The sequence below is a fragment of the Salarias fasciatus genome, chromosome 12, assembly GCF_902148845.1.
Source record: "Salarias fasciatus chromosome 12, fSalaFa1.1, whole genome shotgun sequence".
Classification (NCBI taxonomy): domain Eukaryota; kingdom Metazoa; phylum Chordata; class Actinopteri; order Blenniiformes; family Blenniidae; genus Salarias; species Salarias fasciatus.
Genome location: NC_043756.1, coordinates 11,162,194 through 11,184,018, shown reverse-complemented (window position 1 = coordinate 11,184,018; position 21,825 = coordinate 11,162,194). Strand labels below are relative to the sequence as shown.

General features: G+C 42.8%; 1 protein-coding gene across 1 annotated transcript in view; it reads right to left on the bottom strand.

The window, feature by feature from the left end:
- LOC115398771 (drebrin-like protein A) overlaps positions 1-20,736 on the bottom strand; it is a 28,352-nt gene extending 7,616 nt beyond the window's left edge. The window contains exons 1-4 of the mRNA XM_030105710.1: positions 20,433-20,736; positions 5,715-5,770; positions 5,425-5,537; positions 4,224-4,298 (exon numbers count right to left, since the gene is read on the bottom strand). Of these exons, the coding sequence (XP_029961570.1) occupies positions 4,224-4,298; positions 5,425-5,537; positions 5,715-5,770; positions 20,433-20,524 (336 nt within the window). The 5' untranslated portion in view covers positions 20,525-20,736. The remainder of the gene's footprint in view (positions 1-4,223; positions 4,299-5,424; positions 5,538-5,714; positions 5,771-20,432) is intronic.
- Positions 20,737-21,825: the final 1,089 nt, after the last annotated feature.

Below are 21,825 nucleotides of genomic sequence, written 5' to 3'. Positions count from 1 at the left end.
GAAAAACAAGATACTCCCAAACTTTCACTCCTTTTTCTTTGAGTAAACTTGACAGAGGTCACGTTGCAGAAGTTGCTCCGTACCTGGAGTTCAAGCTTCATGGAAAATGAAGACATGAAGACCAAAACGTACGTGAATCCACTGCTGGAACATATATGTGGGGGTCAAACATGAGCTGAACTCACGCCGTGCGCGCATGAATACAGTCGTTTATGTGTGGAAAACATTTCCATGCGGAGTAATTTTGGGCTTGTTGACAGAGAGCCAAGTCTGGTCGCCTTCAACAGGAAACCACAGCTTTATCTGAGTGACAACACTGACACTGACACTGGGCAGAGCGCTCGCTGCGCCCTATAATACATGTCAGGAGAGTGTATAATCCATATCAATCTGGCTGTCACTGCCAACTGGATATGGCGCTGGACCAAAGAGCAGACGAGCGCTCCACACTGCTGCCAGCAACAATGGGAAAAATCAAGACAGCAGACCACAGCGAGCAGCAAAAGCTCAACGCGACAAACTGGACTTCTGTGCAGGTCCTATGAAAGTTAAATTAAACATGCAAAATTCAAGTTTACGTCCAGAAAATGAAGAACTTCATTTATTTTATTGTTTGTTTGTTTTTTTAACAACTGTAAAATATTAATTCAGAAATGGAAAAAGAACAGTTATTCAACTGTATGTGGTCGCTGGGATGTTCAGATATTAAAGCAATGTCTTTTTGAGTCTTTGCAATAGTTAAATTCTGTGTATTGCTTCGTCCATTCCTGTCCCCTCACTCTTAACTCACTGATCTCTCAAGACAGAACTGACTTCAGGAGAATCTTTTCAGAATATACTTCAGCGATCAGGATGTACAACAGCATAAATACGAACCTGCTCGATCCCTGATATGCTGATACTGGCCTAGAAATGATCACGGGAAAATCGAGATCCGGTGACCTGGCGAGGTTTCACTTCATGGTATAACGTTTCAGGTTTAGTGGCATTGATGACCTTGGCAATGAAGGCTCCCTAAGAGTATAAAAATATAGCCCTTCCTGGGAGGAAGAGGAGCTCAAGGTGATGTGACAGGCTGAGAGACTTTTTAGCTGTAATTGGGCTCAGCTCCACACAAACTGTCTCTCTCTGCTCCGGAGCCAAACTGCCTCAGAGTCTCTCTCTCCAGCTCAGGAGTAGTTCACAGTACGAGGCAGTAGGAGGATGTGGGCAGACTCAAGTTTCAGCACTGCGAGTATGTCTCACTTGAATGATAAGTTACTTAGGTTGACTGTCGTTATTGACAAGAAACATTTCGGTGTAGTGTTTTGAGCTAATTTATAACAGTTTTAATTTAAGAACAACAGTTAACATTGAGATGTGGGCTGATAGAGCTGTGGTAATGGAATTCTGTGTACGCTACAATGAAAGTACCCTGTAGTTCTGGTGTTTCATGTCGCATCATGCAGTCCTGTCTGTAGTTTTGGTGCAAACTTCACATACGTATATCCATGTGTGTCCTGTAATTGATGGTTTCCAACAAACATCTCTTCAAGTCGTCATTCCCTCAGCGCGCATGCATAAGGTGTCAGTCGTCCTTTGTTGGTCCGTCTCTTCAACCCACGTCCAGTCAGCCATCTTTAAATTTGTTGTATTCCCCTTTTGTTTATGTTGTTTCCATGGATAAATCTCAAAACTGTGTGTTTTTTTTTTTTAGTAATTTATGTCTGTTTGCATTGGTGGTGTCAATCCGCACCCTGTTTTCCTGCTCCAACATATCTGGACTCCATAGAAAGAAAAAAAACCTTGTAATGAGCCACTCATTACAGTCAAGAGTGCTGAAGCAGAGACATGTTGGAAATATGCAGGAATGTGGCCTTTGAGGACCAGGAGTGCCCACCTCTGAATAACAGCTTCAGCAAATCAGGGCAATAAGTCAAACCTACAATCCAACTCCTTTATGTTTTTATAATGCAAATCTCCCACTATCGCTTCAAAGACAACTGGCCGTCTCAGTGGAAATGTTGAGCAACAGAATCATCTGCACGCTATTCGCGTCAAATGTAACGCAGAAAGGACAGTCAACTTTGTAACACATCTAGACTGACTGCTTTCGACTTGCCTTGACAGAACTGACGGCCGGCTACGACATGCAGCTCAACTAACCCTAGAAAGAGGTGGAAAAAAATACAAGAGACAAAAATATGGGGAAAAAAAGGATAAAAGATCAATTATTATAAACAACGTGTAGAAAACAGCTGCATTCAAGCCAACAACGTCCTCAATCAATCACTACATTAGTTTTGTTTTCTATGTCAGTAAAAGGTCAAATGAAAGCTAAGATTATGAAATGTCAACTCTACAGTCAGGATTTGTTTATACGACCTGAAAATACCCGCAAATTAGATTATTTCACAGCTTACAAAGAAGTAAAATAAAAGCAAAGATCTTAAAAGAAGCACTGCACATTTCAAGAATGCAGGATGAATTTATGTAATCCTATTATCGACATTTCCATTCACTTTTCCATATTTTTCAAAACAACAGAGTCTGCAAAAGACAGTGACTGTCACCCATTTTAACACGAAACTAAAAACAACGACTATAAAATCCCAACAGTGAAGATAAATGAGAGGACAGATACAAACTTTGAGAAAGAAACTGAAAAGCCACTTAAGATTTTTGGCTGCTGTTCTTTTGCCGGTGCAGGGTGTTATAAAAGGGCTTTTTTCCTTCCCGGGCAATCGAGGCCACTTGAGAAAAGCAGTGAAGGTGATTAGAGGCGATTACGTGGCCTCAACAGAGTGTGAAAAATGTCACGTCTGCTGGCAAAGTTAGAATGAGTGAAACCGGGGCTGTACAGCTTTCTATCACCAGCGCAGTCTTTACTAGACATTTCTCCCATTGTACAGAGAAACAGTACGCTCATGGTAACTCTGAATCCAGCCTTAACTAATATATTGAAATCTCAACCACTGAGTAATTGAAAAGCAGCCATCCTTTTCCTTAATTCTGACAGTTTACGCCCAAATAATGACTGCAAGAACAACAGCATGGGTTTAATTTCAAACAAACTGGCTCTGTTTCTTTTTCCATTGGATCCACAGACTTTTACAGTAGAAAGCAAATGGAGTTGTCGTTATGATGCATGTGCAGCCTACACTGTGTGAGCGTGCATGTGTGTTTTGTGTTTTTGTATCCTCTTTGCAGTTTGTGGGGTCCTGCTTACCTTATGGGGACGAAATGACTCAGTCACAGGTTTACGGTTACAACTGAGTCATGACTAATGTCAGTCGTTGGTACAAATAAAGACCGCGATAAGGTCAATGCGATGTCTTCAGACAGTGTGAAAATATAACATACAGGAGTGTGTGGGCTTGCATGCGCGTCTGTGCGTGCATGTATATGCGTGCATGCATGCTGAAGTTATTTTTTCACCCTCCTCTACACTGATCGTGTAATCATTTTCCAACAACCTCACAAGAAAATGTAGTGAGGCCCCAAGGGGGTAGCACACACACACACACACACACACACACACACACACACACACACACACACACACACACACACAGAGTTGGGTTGGTGGGTTTCCAGACAGTGGGCTCGCAAAATCCCAGACTCCACATTCACTAATAAAAAAAAAGACAGAAAAAACAACAAACATTCCACAGATGCTTCTGCAGTTGACTCGGTGATGCCTTTATATGGAAACTTGTAAACCCAGAGGTCACTCAAACTGCTCCTACTTGAACTGAGACACTTAAATAAACAGTTTGATGGACACAGATGGAGAGAAGATGCAGCTAAGAGGATGATGGAAACGGTACTTCGCATGCTGTACATATTTCACACCTTAAATCTTAAAAGTATGGATTTCAATGCAACTTGGGTTTGCACAACAAAAAACGTAGTTTTTCACCCCTTATTTTGCCGTTTTTCTCTGGCAGCAGCATGACAGATCGAGCAAGAATAGACAACAGCAACAGGCCAACAGAACAGGAAGGGGGCTGAGGACAGGAAACTTACTAAACAATACCAAGTAAACCATGTGTAAATATAGTTTGGGAGTCCAGAAGGCAAAGAAAAGAGTGAAGAAATGGTGAGAAAAAGAGTGTTGAGTAAAGTCTAGAGCTCCAATGCAACTTCAACAAACAGCTTTGCATTAATTCTACTTCATATCATCTTCATGGCATTTTACGGCTGATGTTCTCGTTCACTGACGGCACAGTGATGAAATTCACCTTGAAGAAGCTCTTGATGTCTGGAATATGGCCGGTACATTCTGTCCTTCGGTATTCCTCCACGTTTTGGCCGAACTGCAGACAAACACAGGATGTAGACTCTTACATTCATATCATACCTCCCGCTGAGGAGTCTAAATAAAGATGCTGGGGAAACTGGCAGAAGAACAATAGGATTTGTAACGGTGTTGCTGGTGTCCACTTCTTCTCATTGCCAGTCTGTAAAGAATTCACTCAGGCTGAAAATGAGTTTATCTGCTCTCTTCATCTTCTGGAAGTTTCTTCATGTTGGAAAACAAGGGTTTTCCGTTCCTCGGACACCGATGCTCGCTAGAGCAGGTTTTGAATGTGAAGCGCTATGAAATGGTTAAGTCATTACTGGTGCTGCACAAGCAAAACAGGAGTGAAATAGTTTTTTTTGGGGGGGGGGAAGAGGCCTTGTGCAACAGAAAGAGATGATTTGAAGTCAAAAGGAAAGAATGTCACAGTAACAGTATACATGTTTGGTAGAGTTCAACCTCAAAACCAACTATTGAGCATGGTGGTGGAAATGTCAGAGGCTGTTTAAAGACGATAAAGTGAAGCCATCTGTTTTAAAAGCTGTAGATGAACCAAAGAGCATATCTGCATAGAATAATGATCCCAAGTATTAAAAGGGAAAAGGAATGAACAAACTGTAAAAAGACAAGAATTGATACAGTTTGTGAATTTCAAATAATTTATAAAAGCTAAATTGCAGAAAATAAAATGTTAACTTGACCAAATATATCAGAATCCTTATCGGTTCCAAAATACTAACATATTGTCATGCCAGCAGCGTGTGACATGAAGGCCACCTGGTGATTCACATTCACATTTTTTCCTCTGCCACAGCGGCACTTGAAGCGAATTATCTTATGTCAAGTACGAAGTATGTCCGTGTCAAAAGACGACCAAAGAATATAAGTATTCCAAGGAGCTCAGCAGCATTTGCCAGGATAATTGGAGCAAAGATTTCTCCTATAGGACGTGTGATCACATAAGATGTTAAACCCATTAACCTCCAGCTTTTGAAATGACTGAACGCTCTCAAAGTGAACGGAAGTCGGTGGGGGCCCGAGTGTCTATCTGTCATTTTAATACATACACGAAAAGACAATCATCCATGTCTGATTCTTTAAAGTGGGCTCATGCTAAAAGGAGCAAAGCCTCTGCCACCTACCCATATGATCATAGCAATCCGGGGGGCTCCTGTCTCTATACTTCCCACTTTGCACAATCCATACTGAGGCTTGGAGATGTGAAACTTGCCTGCCAGCTCTGCCACACCACCCACTGTCGGAAAACAGACAGACACAGAGATACAGTGGAGAGAACAAAGGAGAAGTGATTTCAATGAGCATATTTTCCCCCCGTCATGGAAATCTTTCAATGTATTGTGATGAATAATGTTGTGTTAGTCAACCACAAGGGCACATGTCGAAGTCCACAAGGCTCAGATGTATACTTTACCTCCTGAGTCAGCCAGTTTGAGCTTGTTGGAAACGCCATCGTATGTAAATAATGCCCTGTGAACACACAGACGCACACAGCCGGTGAGAAATATGGAACAAAAACACACATTCTGAATACATTTCGTGAATAAGCACCTTATGGAGTTCTTGTGTTACGCACTGAAAAGGACATTTAAGAACAGCCGCGTATTCCACGTCTTCAGTCTCTGCTTGTGCACAGAAGACAAGCGGTGACATACAGATGTTTTTTGTGCACAGAACAAGTATCCTTGCTACACAGTAAATGATTAAAACACGTCATCATAGATAAAATGCTTCATGCAGGATAAAACAGGAAGAGATAATCTGCATTCATATTGTTTTCCAAACAAATAAATAGATTGGAAATGGGGAAAAAATTGCAATGGATGCTATGAGGTGGATTTCTTTTGCACATTTTACAGGTAGAAACTTGTCCCACCTCACCCTTCAGTCCGTTTACCGTCGCTGTGGTAACTCAACAATTGGCCGTGTTTGCATGACATAGACGGGTTGCAATTTGTTGTTTGATTAGGAGCACAGTGATGGATTTGGATGTGTATACACAGTACTTTTGTTTACTTTGCTACACAAACTCCAAGACTGATACAGGTGGCTTCATGATCAACCAACGAGAAACAAAGTCCAAGACAAGATGTACAAACTGTGTCGGACACATTGTCCTGGCTGTTATGTACACCACTGGGTCTGCATCCAAAATGATGTCCAGATGCTATCTGACATGACACGCTCCCAACGTGATCTTGATTCATGTGTGTATTTGAGGGACAGCGGTATGAATGAGTGAATGTGTGTGTAGGTAAGTGATTTGACAGGATGGCCTGCAGAGGGACGAATTGTTGAGTCTTTACAGGACCGTGCATGCGTTTGCGTGTGTGTGTGTGCACAACAATCTGTGCACGTGTGTCTGTGTGTTTGTGTCTCACTGTGGATGTGTGTGTGAAGTTGTCTCTGCAGGACTCCTGAAGGTGTGTCAATAACATCTGGAGTAGGGCAGCAAAAGGCCACGAGCAGCTATCACAATGGGGTAAAGGTGAACAGACTGTGTGTGTGTGTGTGTGTGTGTGTGTGTGTGTGTGTGTGTGTGTGTGTGTGTGTGTGTGTGTGTGTGTGTGTGTGCGTTCTCGTATTTCTATCCTTGTTGGGGCCAAATGTCCCCACAAGGATAGCAAAACGTGGAACGACGTGCCTTGTGGGGACCTTTTTCTGGTCCTAAGTAGGAGAAACTGTGTTTTCTTGACCATGTTGTTGTTACTGAAAAAAGTAAAAGTGCAAAAACATTTCTTTAGGGTTAGGCTTTGTTGTGGTGTGGGTTAGGGTTAGGGTAAGGGTCAGGGTTAGGGGCTAGACATGAATGGGAGTCAATGGAAGGTCCCCACAAGGATAGAAATACGAGACTGAGCGTGTGTGTGTGTGTGTGTGTGTGTGTGTGTGTGTGTGTGTGTGTGTGTGTGTGTGTGTTCTCGTATTTCTATCCTTGTTGGGGCCAAATGTCCCCACAAGGATAGCAAAACGTGAAACGACGTGCCTTGTGGGGACCTTTTTCCGGTCCTAAGTAGGAGAAACTGTGTTTTCTTGACCATGTTGTTGTTACTGAAAAAAGTAAAAGTGCAAAAACATTTCTTTAGGGTTAGGCTTTGTTGTGGTGTGGGTTAGGGTTAGGGTAAGGGTCAGGGTTAGGGGCTAGACATGAATGGGAGTCAATGGAAGGTCCCCACAAGGATAGAAATACAAGACTGTGTGTGTGTGTGTGTGTGTGTGTGTGTGTGTGTGTGTGTGTGTGTCAATGTGCATGTGTGTGGACTTTCACTTTTGTTTTTTTAGGTATTTAAAAAACTCTCAGGCAGCATTTACAGGACACTCATTGAAATCAGTGTAACTGATGCTTTCACCAAAGGCAAGATGTGTGTACATGATGTGTGTAACATAAAATGTAACACAAAATGTAAGAAATGCAAATGTCCCCTTGGCAAACAGCCTGACAAGCGTCCAGTTAATTCGGTTATTGTCTCTAAAGCACTCCGTTATGCTTTCCTGATACAACAAGTATGCCTTTGTTCTTTCTCCCAAAAGAACAAAGAACGCCAAAAGTCAGTCAGTCAGTGTGTGTGTGTGTGTGTGTGTGTGTGTGTGTGTGTGTGTGTGTGTGTGTGTGTGTGTGTGTGTGTGTGTGTGTGTGTGTGTGTGTGTATGCCGAGGACACAATAACCATATTGTATCCCCCATTGAGCAAGCATGTTGGTCCAGTCTGTGGGGAGGAACGCTGACACCGCTCTTTCAGCTTTAATGGTGTTAACAAGTGTTTACTGTTGATTCTGTCCCATCAAGCCACACTTGACCAGAATATAATTTTACATCAAATAAAACACCCCACAGCTCTGCGCTCTCGATTTTTCAGACTTCAGTCATTTCAGTGAATTTACACGGATTAGTTTTGCTTCAATAATGACAGAAGTAACACTTTTCTGCCTCCTCATCAGTCCAACCAGAAGACAAAGCTTAAATGCCAATCCACATTTACCCATCCCTGGTCTTCTAACATTCCTAAAGGTTACCATTTACAAGCAGTCAGGGTCAAAGGTGGCTGCGCCTCTGAGGGAGTCTTAATTGCATGTGCAAATTCTCCACCCGCAGAGGACAGGCTTCCACATGAGGAGACGTAGTGCTGTGGGACGTCTGCTGTTCGGCAGGAGCTTTGACCAAACCTTGAAAATATACTAGTTAACATTTTCAAGGCTTTACCTAAAGTCTAATAATTCCATAAATAGATGCACTCTCATTGTATCTGACATATTTTTTTGAAAGAGGATGCACATTTTTGAAAAGCAGTTACAAATAAAGCAGTATTGTTATAATTTCCATGAACTGATCACACATTCAACAGTTAAATCCATCCATCCATCCAATGGATGGGGTTGTACTGCGGGAGAGGACAATGTTAAAACACTGAATGAATCTCAAATGGTAGCGTGTCTCATGTGTAGCTGACTCAACGTTTAAAAAGCAAGCCAGCGTATTCCATTCACATTCCCAGGCCTGTTCAGACCGCTTGATTAGTTACTGTAATCCGGTGGTAGCACGAGAAGTTTCATAGGTAGTAAAAGTTTCCCTTGCTAACAGGGTAGATAGACTCCCCCACACAGACACCACGTCTGATGAGAAAAACAGCTTCTCTTGTGTCTGTGCTCCAGCCCACCTCCGATCCTCGCCAGCTATGACTTCACAGGGAGGGACGGAGGGTGTGAGGAAGAGAAAAGAAGAGAGCAGACGCAGGAAAAGTGGGGCAGGAGGCTATCATTAAGAGCAGAGACAGAAAGAAAGAGGGCGAGGCAAGAAAAAAAACAAAACAAAACAATGAGATCATCGTCTGTAACAAGAGTAATTAACAAGTAATTAGGAATGAAGATTGAAATGGTTGAATCGCTACTGCAGCCAGAAACTGTAGTGTTCAGTGAACACACGCAAACACACTCTGATACAAAAGTACATGCACACACAATGGACGCCGAGCATGAGCCAGTAACAGCGGGGGTGGATTGTTTTGGACCGCCACAGCCCCTGTAATACCTCCAAACAGGCTCCGTTCTACCATCTGAAGATGAACACAATAGGAGCAGATGGTTAGCTGTGCTGCAGAATTCCTTGTCGTCACTTACCGAGGCCCTCCTCTGCGCCGGGCTAAACTCTCAACCACTGGAAACACATGAACGCCGATTCACACACGCTCATGCATTTATGGTCATCTCCATAGATGCTTTGGGACGTTTCTGTCTTCCTGCGCTCACTGAATCTTTCTAATGATGTTTTGAAGGAATGCATTTTATTGTAGCCGTGTTTCATTATACTGTAAGGAAGAAGCAATGACAATATATTTTAGACCCAAAAACCAATAAACATTCCTCATATCCACTGTTAACTTCACCATCCCCACTGTCTCCATATATTCCACCAATATGTCACGGTGGCTGCTCTAAATTCATTATTCCGATCCCCACCTCCAACAGCAGCATATTTCATTTCCTCTTACTTTAAATCTTGAAACACAACACACCTCTGTCACAAACTAAAGCAATATCTCATCTTCATCTTTTTCTCTCGACTCCGCACTTCCTACCCACCGTCTCCGAAGAACAAGACGTTCCTCGCAGCCCATAGGTCATTTATTCATCCCGTCTTCGCCAGCAGGGGAGATATGAGAAACTTTTGGTTATGCACGCCGTTGCAGTATGATGAAATGTGCATGGAGACAAAGATATGAGAAAACAGATGAGCAGCTGGGAGCTCTCGCCAGGATTGACTGCCCAGATTAGGCTCGCGATCTGTTCATTATTTCCCCTCCTTTCTCTTAATCTTCCCCTCTCACAGACTGCACACATATCCCCACCGGTCACCCCTCTCATGCAAAGGCATTTGTCAAATTTGGAGTTCTAAAAGCGCCATCATTTGAATACTTATTCTGTGCACTGACTTCTTTTATATTTGTATCTTCATACACACTCCACACTACATACCTCTTCATTTTACATCATATGGTATTTTTATTCCCTTCCCCCACAGCATCCCAATCCCTTAACTCTTGGCTGGAAGCTGACCTGGGCTCCCACTTCTATTTTTAGCTTGTGTCTCAGTCTACCTCTTGGTCTGTGTAAGAGTGGGGAGCTCAGAGACATCCCCTCAGCACACAGGACTCATTTCCTCTTTCCAAACATGGGCAAAATACGTCTGGCCAGACAGAAAAAGTTGTTCCACCTCACCCCTCCTGCCCGGCATGTTACTCATATAATGTCCACGGAGCGACCCCAGCGGCGCGAGCATTCCTCCGTCCGTCTGGGCTGCAGGGACACATGGAGGATTTTTGGGAAAGGGGTTGGGAAATCTGAGCAACAAAGAGGAAGTGAAAGAACGAGAGAACGATAGAGCAGTAAAGATACTGTGTGGTTTGAGTGTGTTCTGAGGTGAAGCTCCACAGTAAATAACACTGCTTCACACTGCTTTTAACACACGTGCCTTTCTGCAACAAAAAAACTTCGTCAGGACATGAAGATCTCAACCGCTTCAGCTGCGCTGACCCGTCGCAGCTTTTTTGTGGTCTTTCATTGAGTGATGAAACGTTGCCGTCAAACATGACCGCACTTTCAAAAAGCCTCCACAGCGGAGCGGCTCTGACGAAAGGTGGCAGAAAGAGCAACCCAAACAGATCCGCGAAGACAGGAAGCCGAACAAAGGATGGCACAGGAGCAGGAGAGAAAAGAGGAATGTTGTAAAGACAGCAACAGAAGAAAATGGCATAAAAACAGGAAGCTCCTGATGTGCCTCAGAGGAGGCCGTCAGATGCCAAACGGGGAACGGGCCATCCTCTTTGGAGTCCTCGGTAGTGAGAGCTGCTGGGCGAGAGACAAGGCACCGAGCACTGTGACTGCTTCTGGAAATAAATTAGGGTGAATACATCAAACCCCAAAAGAAGGGGAGAGAAACAGAGTACTTTGCTTTATTATTTTTACTCTTTACATTTAAACAAAAATGTCTGTATTTTCTTCACTTTATTTAAAACTTTTTTTTTTTTAACTTCTTTCTATTTCTAGGACGCTGATTCAAAGTTACAGTAAAAAGAGCAACAGTTCCCGATACTGAAGCTGCGGAAGTTGATGAATTCGAGGGTGATCAAGTTACATCATGCCAAGACTTCCTGTTTCTGCTTCAAAAACAAATCCTTTGGAAATGAAGTGTTTCAGCAGAATTCAGCCTTTCATCACCAGTGGAGTGTTTTTCGTTTAGAAAATGTCGATTCAAGTTGGATCATGATCTCTGTCACTTCTGCTGATTCAGCTGCTTTATCCATGAAAACATTGTGCAACACTGACACCAGTGAAATGTGATGTGTGATTATTGCTTGCTCCTTATTTCAGAAAATGAATTAACGTTTTAATGCCAAGTAAATGTGCACGGCTCCAGTGACTTCAAAGTGAAGTAAACCCACTGCTTGCTTTCCATGTTGCATGCTTCAAATACCACTGAAAATGTGTCAGTTTGACTAAAAGATACTCACAGACCTGCTGCTGTTAGTCGCTTCACAGTAACATCCAGATCTTAAAAATGTGAGATCGACCGGCGTAATGTTCAAACCAACATCTTTTCTAGTTTAAAGTGTAAATGAGATGATTGTTTGACCCATAAAAGCAGAGAACCGCCCTGTGACGAACACTAACTGATCTGTAATATCTCACTGGGTGGAGGACGGAGCTCCGGTCGCTGGAGATTATTACAAAACTCTGAAGCTATTTGTCCGGGTCTGAACCGGGAGGAACGAGAGACAAAGCAGAACCCAAATGAAAGAAAGAATTGAAAGCGCGGCAGCGCTGCATGTCGGAAACCCTGAGTGAGACGTTAAACAACGGACCGCTCACAGTTATCAGTCAGTGGGGTGAAGGAGTGAGGCTGGATGGAATTCAGGGAGGAGGAGGGGGAGGGAGGAAAATCTCCGTTCTCAGCAGAAACACGCAGCTCCAGTTTAGAATATGACAAACAAAACAAATAAGTAATTAAATCACTGCCAAGGACCAGTGAGAGAAAACAGCCCTCCCTGTGCTGAGGCAGATGGAAACGAAAGGGGGGGGGGGGGGGGGGACGAGGAGAGAAAAACAGAGCTGTGCTGTTGTGAAGCAGCTCAGGTCAAAGTGTCACGCAACAACAAACTTATAACAAACACAGACAAAGCAGTTCATTAATATGGGAATGAGGGAGCGCCGCAGACGGACAGTAGGAAGCCTCACAGCGCGTTATCAGGTGATGACCTGCGAGGCGGTGCGTGGGCGACGCTCGCTCTCGTGTTACGGCCGGTGGTTAATCCACGGACATCATTAGCCGGTCAGCGTGCAAGCAGAGCCGCACTCATCCTAATTACTGAACGGCGTTCTTCCTCCCCAAGTAATATAATGCTAACAATCCAAAAAGGTTTAATAGTTTAGACATTTTTAGAGGCCAAATGAATCCAGAAGGAAGAAAAACAGAACAATCAGTGTTGTGCTCAGGACTGGAAATGAGTGAATGATTAAAGTTACTAGTTCTTTCAATAAGAAGTATTGGAGTTACGTAGTTAGTAGTTACAGCAAATACTGTGTTTTGCATCTCAATTATGTGATTCTTTCTGTATTTTCTGCAGAAATCATAGATAGGGTCCTTGCTTGAAAAATAACTCATGTATGACTTTTGAATTGTCCCACTCCGTCCAAAAATTCCCAATGATGTGGATGCAGTTATATTGTTGTTGTAGTGTTGCTGTTTATAGCAGGTGCATGGAGGTACAGGCAGTACGATCTTAATTTTTCTTTGAAAACGATAGAAACCTAAAGGTTACAATTTAATTGAACATCCCAACGCACAGGATGGCACAAATCATTAAACTGTCAACTATAACTGTGAAATCTGCTTTTTGTTCATGGTTTTGTAAAAGATGAGTACATGAAGTTCAGTGTCATCGGGGTGTGTGCCAAAGAATGATGGAGTGAAGCCACTTGGACGAGCTTCACACTGGGGAAAACGATGAAAACCACCAGGGGATGTAGGCAGGTGGAGAAATGGCCGGGCTGCTGGGGCGGCACTTAACAACGGCACACAATGAGAATCAGCCAGAGTCTACTGGAGGTTTCCAAGGGGGCAGTAGAGTATGTGGTTAATGGGGGTAAGAGTTGTAATGAAAGTAAAGCAGGGGGGGTATTGTGAATCTCTGTGGGGTAAATTGCCGTGACTAGCTGAAATAGGTAGAGGAAGCTACGGGGGGATAGGTGGGAGAAAAAAATGTATTTTTCTACACCTGTCACCAGAATGGAGGAGAGCAGAGGAGAGAGGGTGCTGATAAATCCTGCAAAATTGTAGTCCGCTGGGATCATTCTGGTATTTCCTCTGCACACACACACACACACACACACACACACACACACACACACACACACACACACACACACACACACACACACACACACACACACACGGAGTAGCCTCCCTTCACTTTATTACAGTTATTATGGGACTGTGTGATGGCATCTTATCTTCAACCATTTCCCTCAGTTAAAGAAAACAAACTGTGAAGTATCACATATCCACTTAGACCTTATTTGGCCCATCTTCTTTGTAGCCTCTCTTGAAGCTTTGATCTTTCTCCCATTCATCTTCACCCTTTTCACTTATCCTCTCATCTTTCCCTTCTCTTCACTCTATCACTGCCCAAAGCTCTACCATTTGCTTATTCTGGTTCTCGAGAAGCTCTTGTCCCGACCACCGAGCTCGTCGCCACTCCAGCCGCCGTCTTTCTCTTCCCTCTCCTCTGTTGTCCTTTCTCATCTCGTTATTCCTCTATATTTCTCCCCGAGTGTCTTCGCCCCTTTCATTAGCAGCCCCTTCTCCACTCATCTCCCTCCATTCATTCATCCTCTCTCGGCAAACAACCCACTTTTCCCACCGGGGTCGTCGGGACAACACGGCCTTCCCCGACCATCTTACGGGGGATCGGCATCACCGCCCCACCAACTGCAAGTCAACAAACAGGACGTGACAAAAGGGAAGCGGCATTCCCAGCCAGGGGAGAGGAATATTTAACCCTCCGACTTTAACCAGTGAGCTCTGGAGTCGCTATGGTGAAGCGAGAGCAACACACAGCTCGTGTCAGACACCCCACGGCGTCTGGGAACCACAAAGAGGGCGTGCCTTGATTCGATCCAGCATCTTTTGTGTGCATTTGAATTAGTCAGAATACAAAACATGCAAAAAGAAAACAAAAATGTGTCAGTCTTTGTGTCTGTTAATCTCACACTTGACAATAAAGAAGTGATTGCCTCGCGCTCGCCGTGCGGCTGTCAGACCGACTGCGTTATGTTGGGAACACACAAAAATAACAAAACAGGAACAAAGAAGATGACAAAATGTTTTGGCATGTGCTAAGTTGGTTTGGAAACTCTTAATTCAAACACAAAGAAGCAGAAAAATTCAAAAGGTAACTTTTCAAAAATCAAAAGATTTTTCAATAGATTTGCCACTGTACTTGGATGTTCACTTCTTTCAAAACTCTATACAACACGAAAAGCAACCTGGGGTTCGATTTTATACTCAATGAAATTAAATGTACTGTATACAAGAAGCAAACAGGATCATATTGTAATTGTAAAAAAAAAAACCAAAAAAAACATTCTCGACTAACAGAGCAACATACATGTGAAAAACCAACCAATGCATTCTCTAAAAAGGCTGAATGAGGAAGACGCTTTGAGTATCTTCATCACCGCTGATTTAACCAGTTTCGGAAATCAGTTTGGAAATAAGGGACTTGTAGGTAATCTGAAGACGTGCCACTAACAACATTATTACTGTGTCCGAAATAAAACCTAATAAAATCAAATGCACATTGAGACACATAGAGACCGGGTAGGTATGAGATTGGATAGTCTTAAAAAAAGTGCCAACAGTGACCTTTGACCTCACTTGTACCCAATTTGTTCACTGAGTTTTCATTAAAATTACCATATCTATTTGTCATACACTGTGAAAAATGCAAAAAAGGTAATTCATTTGTACTACAAAACATAACACCTGCAATCCCACAAGCAAAGATACAGCCAATGAATACAAGACATTCCACTGAAATAGACCCACTGAATACAAGAGATTTAAACAATGGATACACACACACTCTCAAAATAGCAAGCACAAACATGCACGTGTTTGATGTGGGATGAAGCTGGTGTCACATAATACTCTGTTTCATGTCCGGGGAACTTGAGTTTGAAAGTACCTACTGAGTGCTACTGGCTTGGGTTTGACAGATATTGATCATTAACAAACTCCAAAGTTCAAACAAACTTGATTTCCATAGAAATTATCATGTCTTTTGCATCAGACATGCCCGAAAAGTGACCCAGGTGGACTTCGCATAAATACACAAGGAATTTTACAAAAAACTGACAATTTCTGAAAAAAACTAAAACCACTTTGTTTTCTCCTCTGCAGTGTAAATGTTGAAGACCAGGTTCCCTCAGTATAGCAGCTGTTTTTCACAGCTTGGGATTTCAAAATATTATCAGGTTGCAACAATGACATTTTCCAGCTGAGCATTTCCTCCCTCATCTTGAGCTGCGGAGGGAAACAATAATCTATTTGTTGTGCCCACTGCTGTGGGAACATGACGGACAGATCTCCGATGAGAACAATGTGGAAAGGGCGTCTGCATCGAGATGAACTGATGTAACACACTGCAATGAACAAAAGGGGCATTTGAAAGAAAGGTCAGGTAGGAAAACTGGAAATAACACTTTCAGCTTACTGCTGACACTGATCTAGCAGAAATGAATGGCCTCACACCTGCTGGATAATCTTTATTTTTTGTTCCCGTAAGACAGCGGACACCAAGAGGAACAAGAGAGCAGGAGTGCCACGAAGTCATGAAACATTAATTGCCAGCCTTTTTGCATCTTGTGTGGTGTGGTCACATGTCACCCTGGAGCACAGTGTCAATTTGTGGTCTTTACACCCGACAGTTTGCGTCCTAAGGAGTGTAAACGCACAACTACAAATACACACACACATACACACACGCACACGCTCTGCATAACCTTCTACAATTACGTCTCACCGTGCCAATAACCTACCATTACCCTCCACCTTCATCTTAGACCCCAGAAGAATCCAAACAACATTTAAGAGCGTAGTAAGCAGTTGTTTAGTGATAAATGCTCGAATCATCCTCTAAATTCATCCAAACAGACATGGAGTACATATAACAGCCATTATGACTGTCATCTTCCAACATGCCACACACAGACTTGATCTCACAAGAAGTTTGGCAAGTCGACAATAAACCCTGCATCGCAAGGGCTCTTTTATTCTCTTTAAAAAAAAAAATAACCGTTTCTGTTGCAATATCTTCATGTGCCTTGATTTAATCTGGATTTGTGTACTGGTAGAAGCACTAAAACTTAGACTTTGACCAGTTGCATGAAACGCATTCTGTCTTGCATGATTGGCAGAAGGACAATATAGAATAACAGATTTTGACCCTGTTACTTTGGCGATAAGTGATGATCAATACCACGTCATCAGCTGCGTTGGCAAACAGTCCACTTTAGCTGCCCTTTGACTTCCAATTTTCCCATTTACAGTATGCTGCTATTTATATCGCGGATCAATCAAACATGTCCTGTTATCATGCAGGCAGAAAACAACACTTTGTGCAGCCTTTGAAGCTCAGCCCTGAACAACGAGAGGAAACCAACCAGACCGCTTGGTTTCCTTCAGCGAAATTCCACAGTAAAGGGGATTTGTTCAAACAGACAAGCTCCGACAACCTTTAGCAAGGCAGAGGAGGATTATACATCAGCGTACCTGTCAGAAACCAGAGAATCAAAGAACTGAGCACAAAGCAGAAATTGTGGAGGGAAGTTCACCCATTGAGTGGCGTCACGATAATCACGACACAATAGTTATCTATTCATAAACAAAAGAAGTGCGTTCCATTTGCAGGTATAATCTCGACATCAAAGAGGAAGCTTCACACACCTACTGCATGAACTAAGTCAGAGCACTCAGGCGTGCACATCCACAGTGGCAGCACAGTATTTTACCTTCCTCCCGCCCATCCTCCACACACACACACACACACACACCCACAGGTGTATTCTGTCAAACGCGTAACTTTAGACCTAAGGACTCTTTAGGTATCAGTTAATCATGCAAGAGCCTGTGAAACTTCTGGCAAGTAGGAGCAACATAAACACCCCGGGCCTGGGCTGAAATAAAGACTCCTCCATTTATCATCAAGACCTGAGAACCTTCACGGGATGTTAGACTCCTGGAGAAATGTGCTGCTTCTTAAATGAATATGGACACGATTAATAACACGAGTTCCTGCATACTGTGAGGCCCCGAGGAAACTGTGCTTTCTAAATAATCCACATGATTGATGGGTGACTGATTGCAAATGTTATGGTCTGCTACCAGCAAAAAACAATACTGTCAATTCAAATCATAATGTGAAGATTTTCACAGAAATTTGAGAGTTTCTTGGGGAGAATTTCCATTTCAAAGCATCACGAGGACTGAAACCTAATATCACAGTTCTGGTAAACATTTCCATTCAGTGATAAACTGCTTGAGAGAAAGATCGCAGGTGAACGCTTCACATAAGTAAACACAAGTCCTTTGAAATCAAATTTCAGAAATCAGTCTATACTACTACAAATGCTTAATAAATCTAAATTAAATATCTGATGTAAGAACTAAGAGTTTGGGTAAGAATGAATGAAAACTGAATTAACTGCTGAATGAATGCTCCGTGAAAGATGAATCACTCTGTTACTATAATGAAATGTGATATTTACTGTATGTGTCACTGCATGACTGCAACGAGCTCTTCAAGAGAACACTTAACCGCAAGCACGCCACAAACTAACAGTGTTTTCTGCGAGAAAGACGTATAAAGGAACTGTGCCTGACTTCATCGGGGCCTTAAGATGTCCAGATATAGCCCACACCCATTCTGATATGCCACACATAGCTTCAACAATGCTGAAAACATTCTTCCAAACCCACACCACCCTGTTCTTTTTGCAGGCTGGTGCTGTACTTTCTTTTGATACAAGCAAGGCTTCCTTTCTGATATTTACACCTCCTCCAATGAGCAACATTGAGATTGATACTAAACGACAGGCAAGGACAAACAACCCAAATCATGTTTTCTTCATGGGGTCGGTCTTTGAGCGTCACACAATGCAATTGTATTTAATGGTTTAGCTTTCTGCTAAAACACAAGCAAATAAAAAACACATGCAAACAGCGCAGGGCTGCAGCCGCGCAGCTTACGTACTTTGTAGTCTTCAGTGGTCGGGGGGTGGGGGGGCGGCTGAGCAAAGACCTCCAAGGCTGTGTTTTGAGCAGAGGGGTCTGAATGAAGGATGCATTGAAACTGCTCCTTTTTCTCTTCCGAGTCTCACCCACAAAGGGTCTGTTTCCCATTCAGGACATAAGGTCATTAGATAATACACACAGGGACCTCAAGGCCACAGTGGGGGTGGAATCATTCAGCTAAATAACCTTCCTACCGCCATGAAAACTTCTCAACACCCCTCCACTCAGCGCTAAAGTCTCTGCAGGATGCACATGCACATGCAGAAGAAAACATAAATGTGAAATCCACCCCCCCAAGCATGCACGTGCACATGCACACACAGATTTCTGTTCTGTCTCAGTTTAATAGTGGCAATCATGACATCATTGTAGCCGCCTCCCACCGCTCCACAAAGTGTTTCAGCCCTCTAAAGTGTGTTCGGTAAATGCAGAGGGGTGTTCCTCATTTCTTCTTCTCTTTTATGCCCTTTTGGTAGCACAAGTGAGCACGTGTGTATGCTGAATTTATGCGTCCGTACATGTTTGTGTTACTGTTTGACAAGAAGCCGGTTGGAGGAAACACAACAGATTTGATGTTGACTCAGGCTTTCCATAAATCTTCTCAAACAAGGAAATTGCTGGATCTGTGAAATGGCTTTTTAGTTTGCCTAATTATTTACAGATTTTGTAAATTACACTCACTTCTGCCAACGACTCCTCTCCTGAAATACACTGCTCGGTTGAAACTGAAGTCAGGAGGAAAGCAGAAAGTCAGCATGGAAACTTTACAAAAGAAAACAGAGATTAGCAAAATGAGTTCTCTACTTCTATGTGTTTACAAGTGCAAACTTGGGTCTTCTCATTTTGCTAAGCTCTATCGAGGTCAGTGACTAAGTGAAGGATTCATTCTCAACATGCTTGTAACACGCATGAACGATAAAATAGAAACAGGATTACACAGTCTATGGGAGTTGTTTTGAAATGATGGACGACTCATTAAAGCAACAACTTGGGCGACCTGACAGTAAAGGAGCAGAGACATATACCCTGTTCTCCAGTTATGCGAGTGCAAACTAATAACTAATCCTGTGAATATCTTATTCGTCCGTACATTGGTCATGCCTTCCTCACAAGAGGCTGGAACCAGAGATGAAACACTGCAAAAAACCTGGACAGGTGGTAGAAATGGACAAACTCACAGCTAAACAATATGTCTTTGGACTGGGAGGGGAGAAAAGGAAGCCAAAGAAAACTTTTCAGGGACAGGAACAACATACAAACTCAACACATGAAGGCCTTTTTGGCCAGGAAGTTCAAACATTGTGGTTTGAGACAACACATAAAAATAATAGTGTGCAAAAAGTGTTGTCTGTTTTTACCCACACTTTAATTGCAGTTATTTATTTGGGGGTGTGATGGCTGTTCACCCCTGGCCAGGTGATCCACAGCCTCTCTGCATGCCCTCTGTCTATCTGCCATGCGTCATGCAAGGCAAAGCCAGTCAGCGCGCTCCTGTGAGAATGAAACAAGCTGCACAGTGCACACATTTCTTATCGCCCTGCTCCTACAAGTGGTTCAGGTTGCGTGCTGTCCCTGTGCTAACCACTGCCATATCATCCCTCTCAAGATTAATTGAAATCAATCCTTCTCTTACGCAACCGCCTCTCTGGTTGTGCGTAAAGCGCGTTTCCAAGTTCCACTAAAGTAACAATTTACAGTTGCATTAAGTCCATCTTTTTATTTTTGTTTTTTTTATACAGAGACAAATCAGGTCACATTACGGCAGCCAGAGAACGAGAGAGAGGGTTACCAGTTGGTGGAGGAGCGGGGGTTGAGGATGTCCTCTTTGGCCGTGAGCAGCGACAGGCTGTAGGTATCAAGGTTGACCGTTCGTTTACTCATGATGGCAAAAGTTTCCAGGAGACTCCCGCTGCTTCACGACTCACAGGTCCCGATGAAGAAAAAAAAAATAGCCACAGCAGAAAACAGAAGACTCTGCCAAGAGGAGAGCAGCAGAGGTATGCAGGTTCATGCAAAGTGGACTTTTTAGTTCCAAAGCGGAGCGATCGGTGCAGGCGCTGCGCGCACACAGCGTGAGGGAGACCGTGACTGCTCGCTGGGCTTTGTGCAGCTGGGTAGAATAAGTTTTCACCAAAAAGCCCCACCTCCTGTTGAGAGAGTGGAAAGCAGGATGACTTCACTCTCTGGGCCACTTTGAATTCAAGTGAAACACTCAGAGACCATAAAGAGCCTTTTCTTGCGTCATGTTTGATAGTATTTGATAACTTTTGCCTTCAGTCTACTGGAACAGAACATATTTATCATATCTGTGCTACAAGTAGACCTGAATACAAACAGTTAATGAGTTGCAAACAATTACAAAGTTGTATGAGGAACTAAGTGTCCAACAGTGGGCCAGATCAGCATGCTAGAATAACCTTCAACTTTAAACATGTTTTCTTTGTGCAGAGAACATGTGATAAAAATCTTGGCATTTGTCACAAAACCAAACAGTTTTGGAAACTGCTTCAGTCTCCACGTAAAGCTAATTTTAATGAGGCCTTCTGGTGCAAAATACAGTGAAATATATACTTAAAAAACAACATCTTTCCTCAAACTCACCATCATAGAACGGCTTTGAGGAAAATAGTTTGCATTTCTGCAGTGCAGTTTGCCATCCTTCATGGCAGTGTCACTGGTGTCATTCAGCTCAGGTTTTGGTGTTGCATCTGCTGCTCTTGAAAAATTTACTTCAACAAAATAATCTGTTTTCTTTGATTTTTTTTTTTTAAATAATTTGCATGGTGGTTCACTGGATTGGAGCCTCTTACAGACAATTTCAGCTCTCCGCCTCATGGATGTATGGATGGATGGATCCATCCAATGTGAATGACAGACAAATCCTATGTCTGTCATTCAATGATAAATCATTACATGCTAGTGATTCAATCAAATATTGTGCAAAGTGGCATTAAACTGAACCAAAGCACAATGTGATAGAGTGCCCATGCAATATTTTGTACCAAATGTGTACCATTGTCTATCCAGCTGCTCCTGTTGATGCCTTTCAAGTTATCACAACTTGCACTATAGACAGGATTTTCCCCAAATACCAAGTGGTTTACATAAAACTAGTATTTAGTATGACTTAATAACAGGATTTTTTCATGTACATTTATGAATATTTCAACACTTAAAAAGTT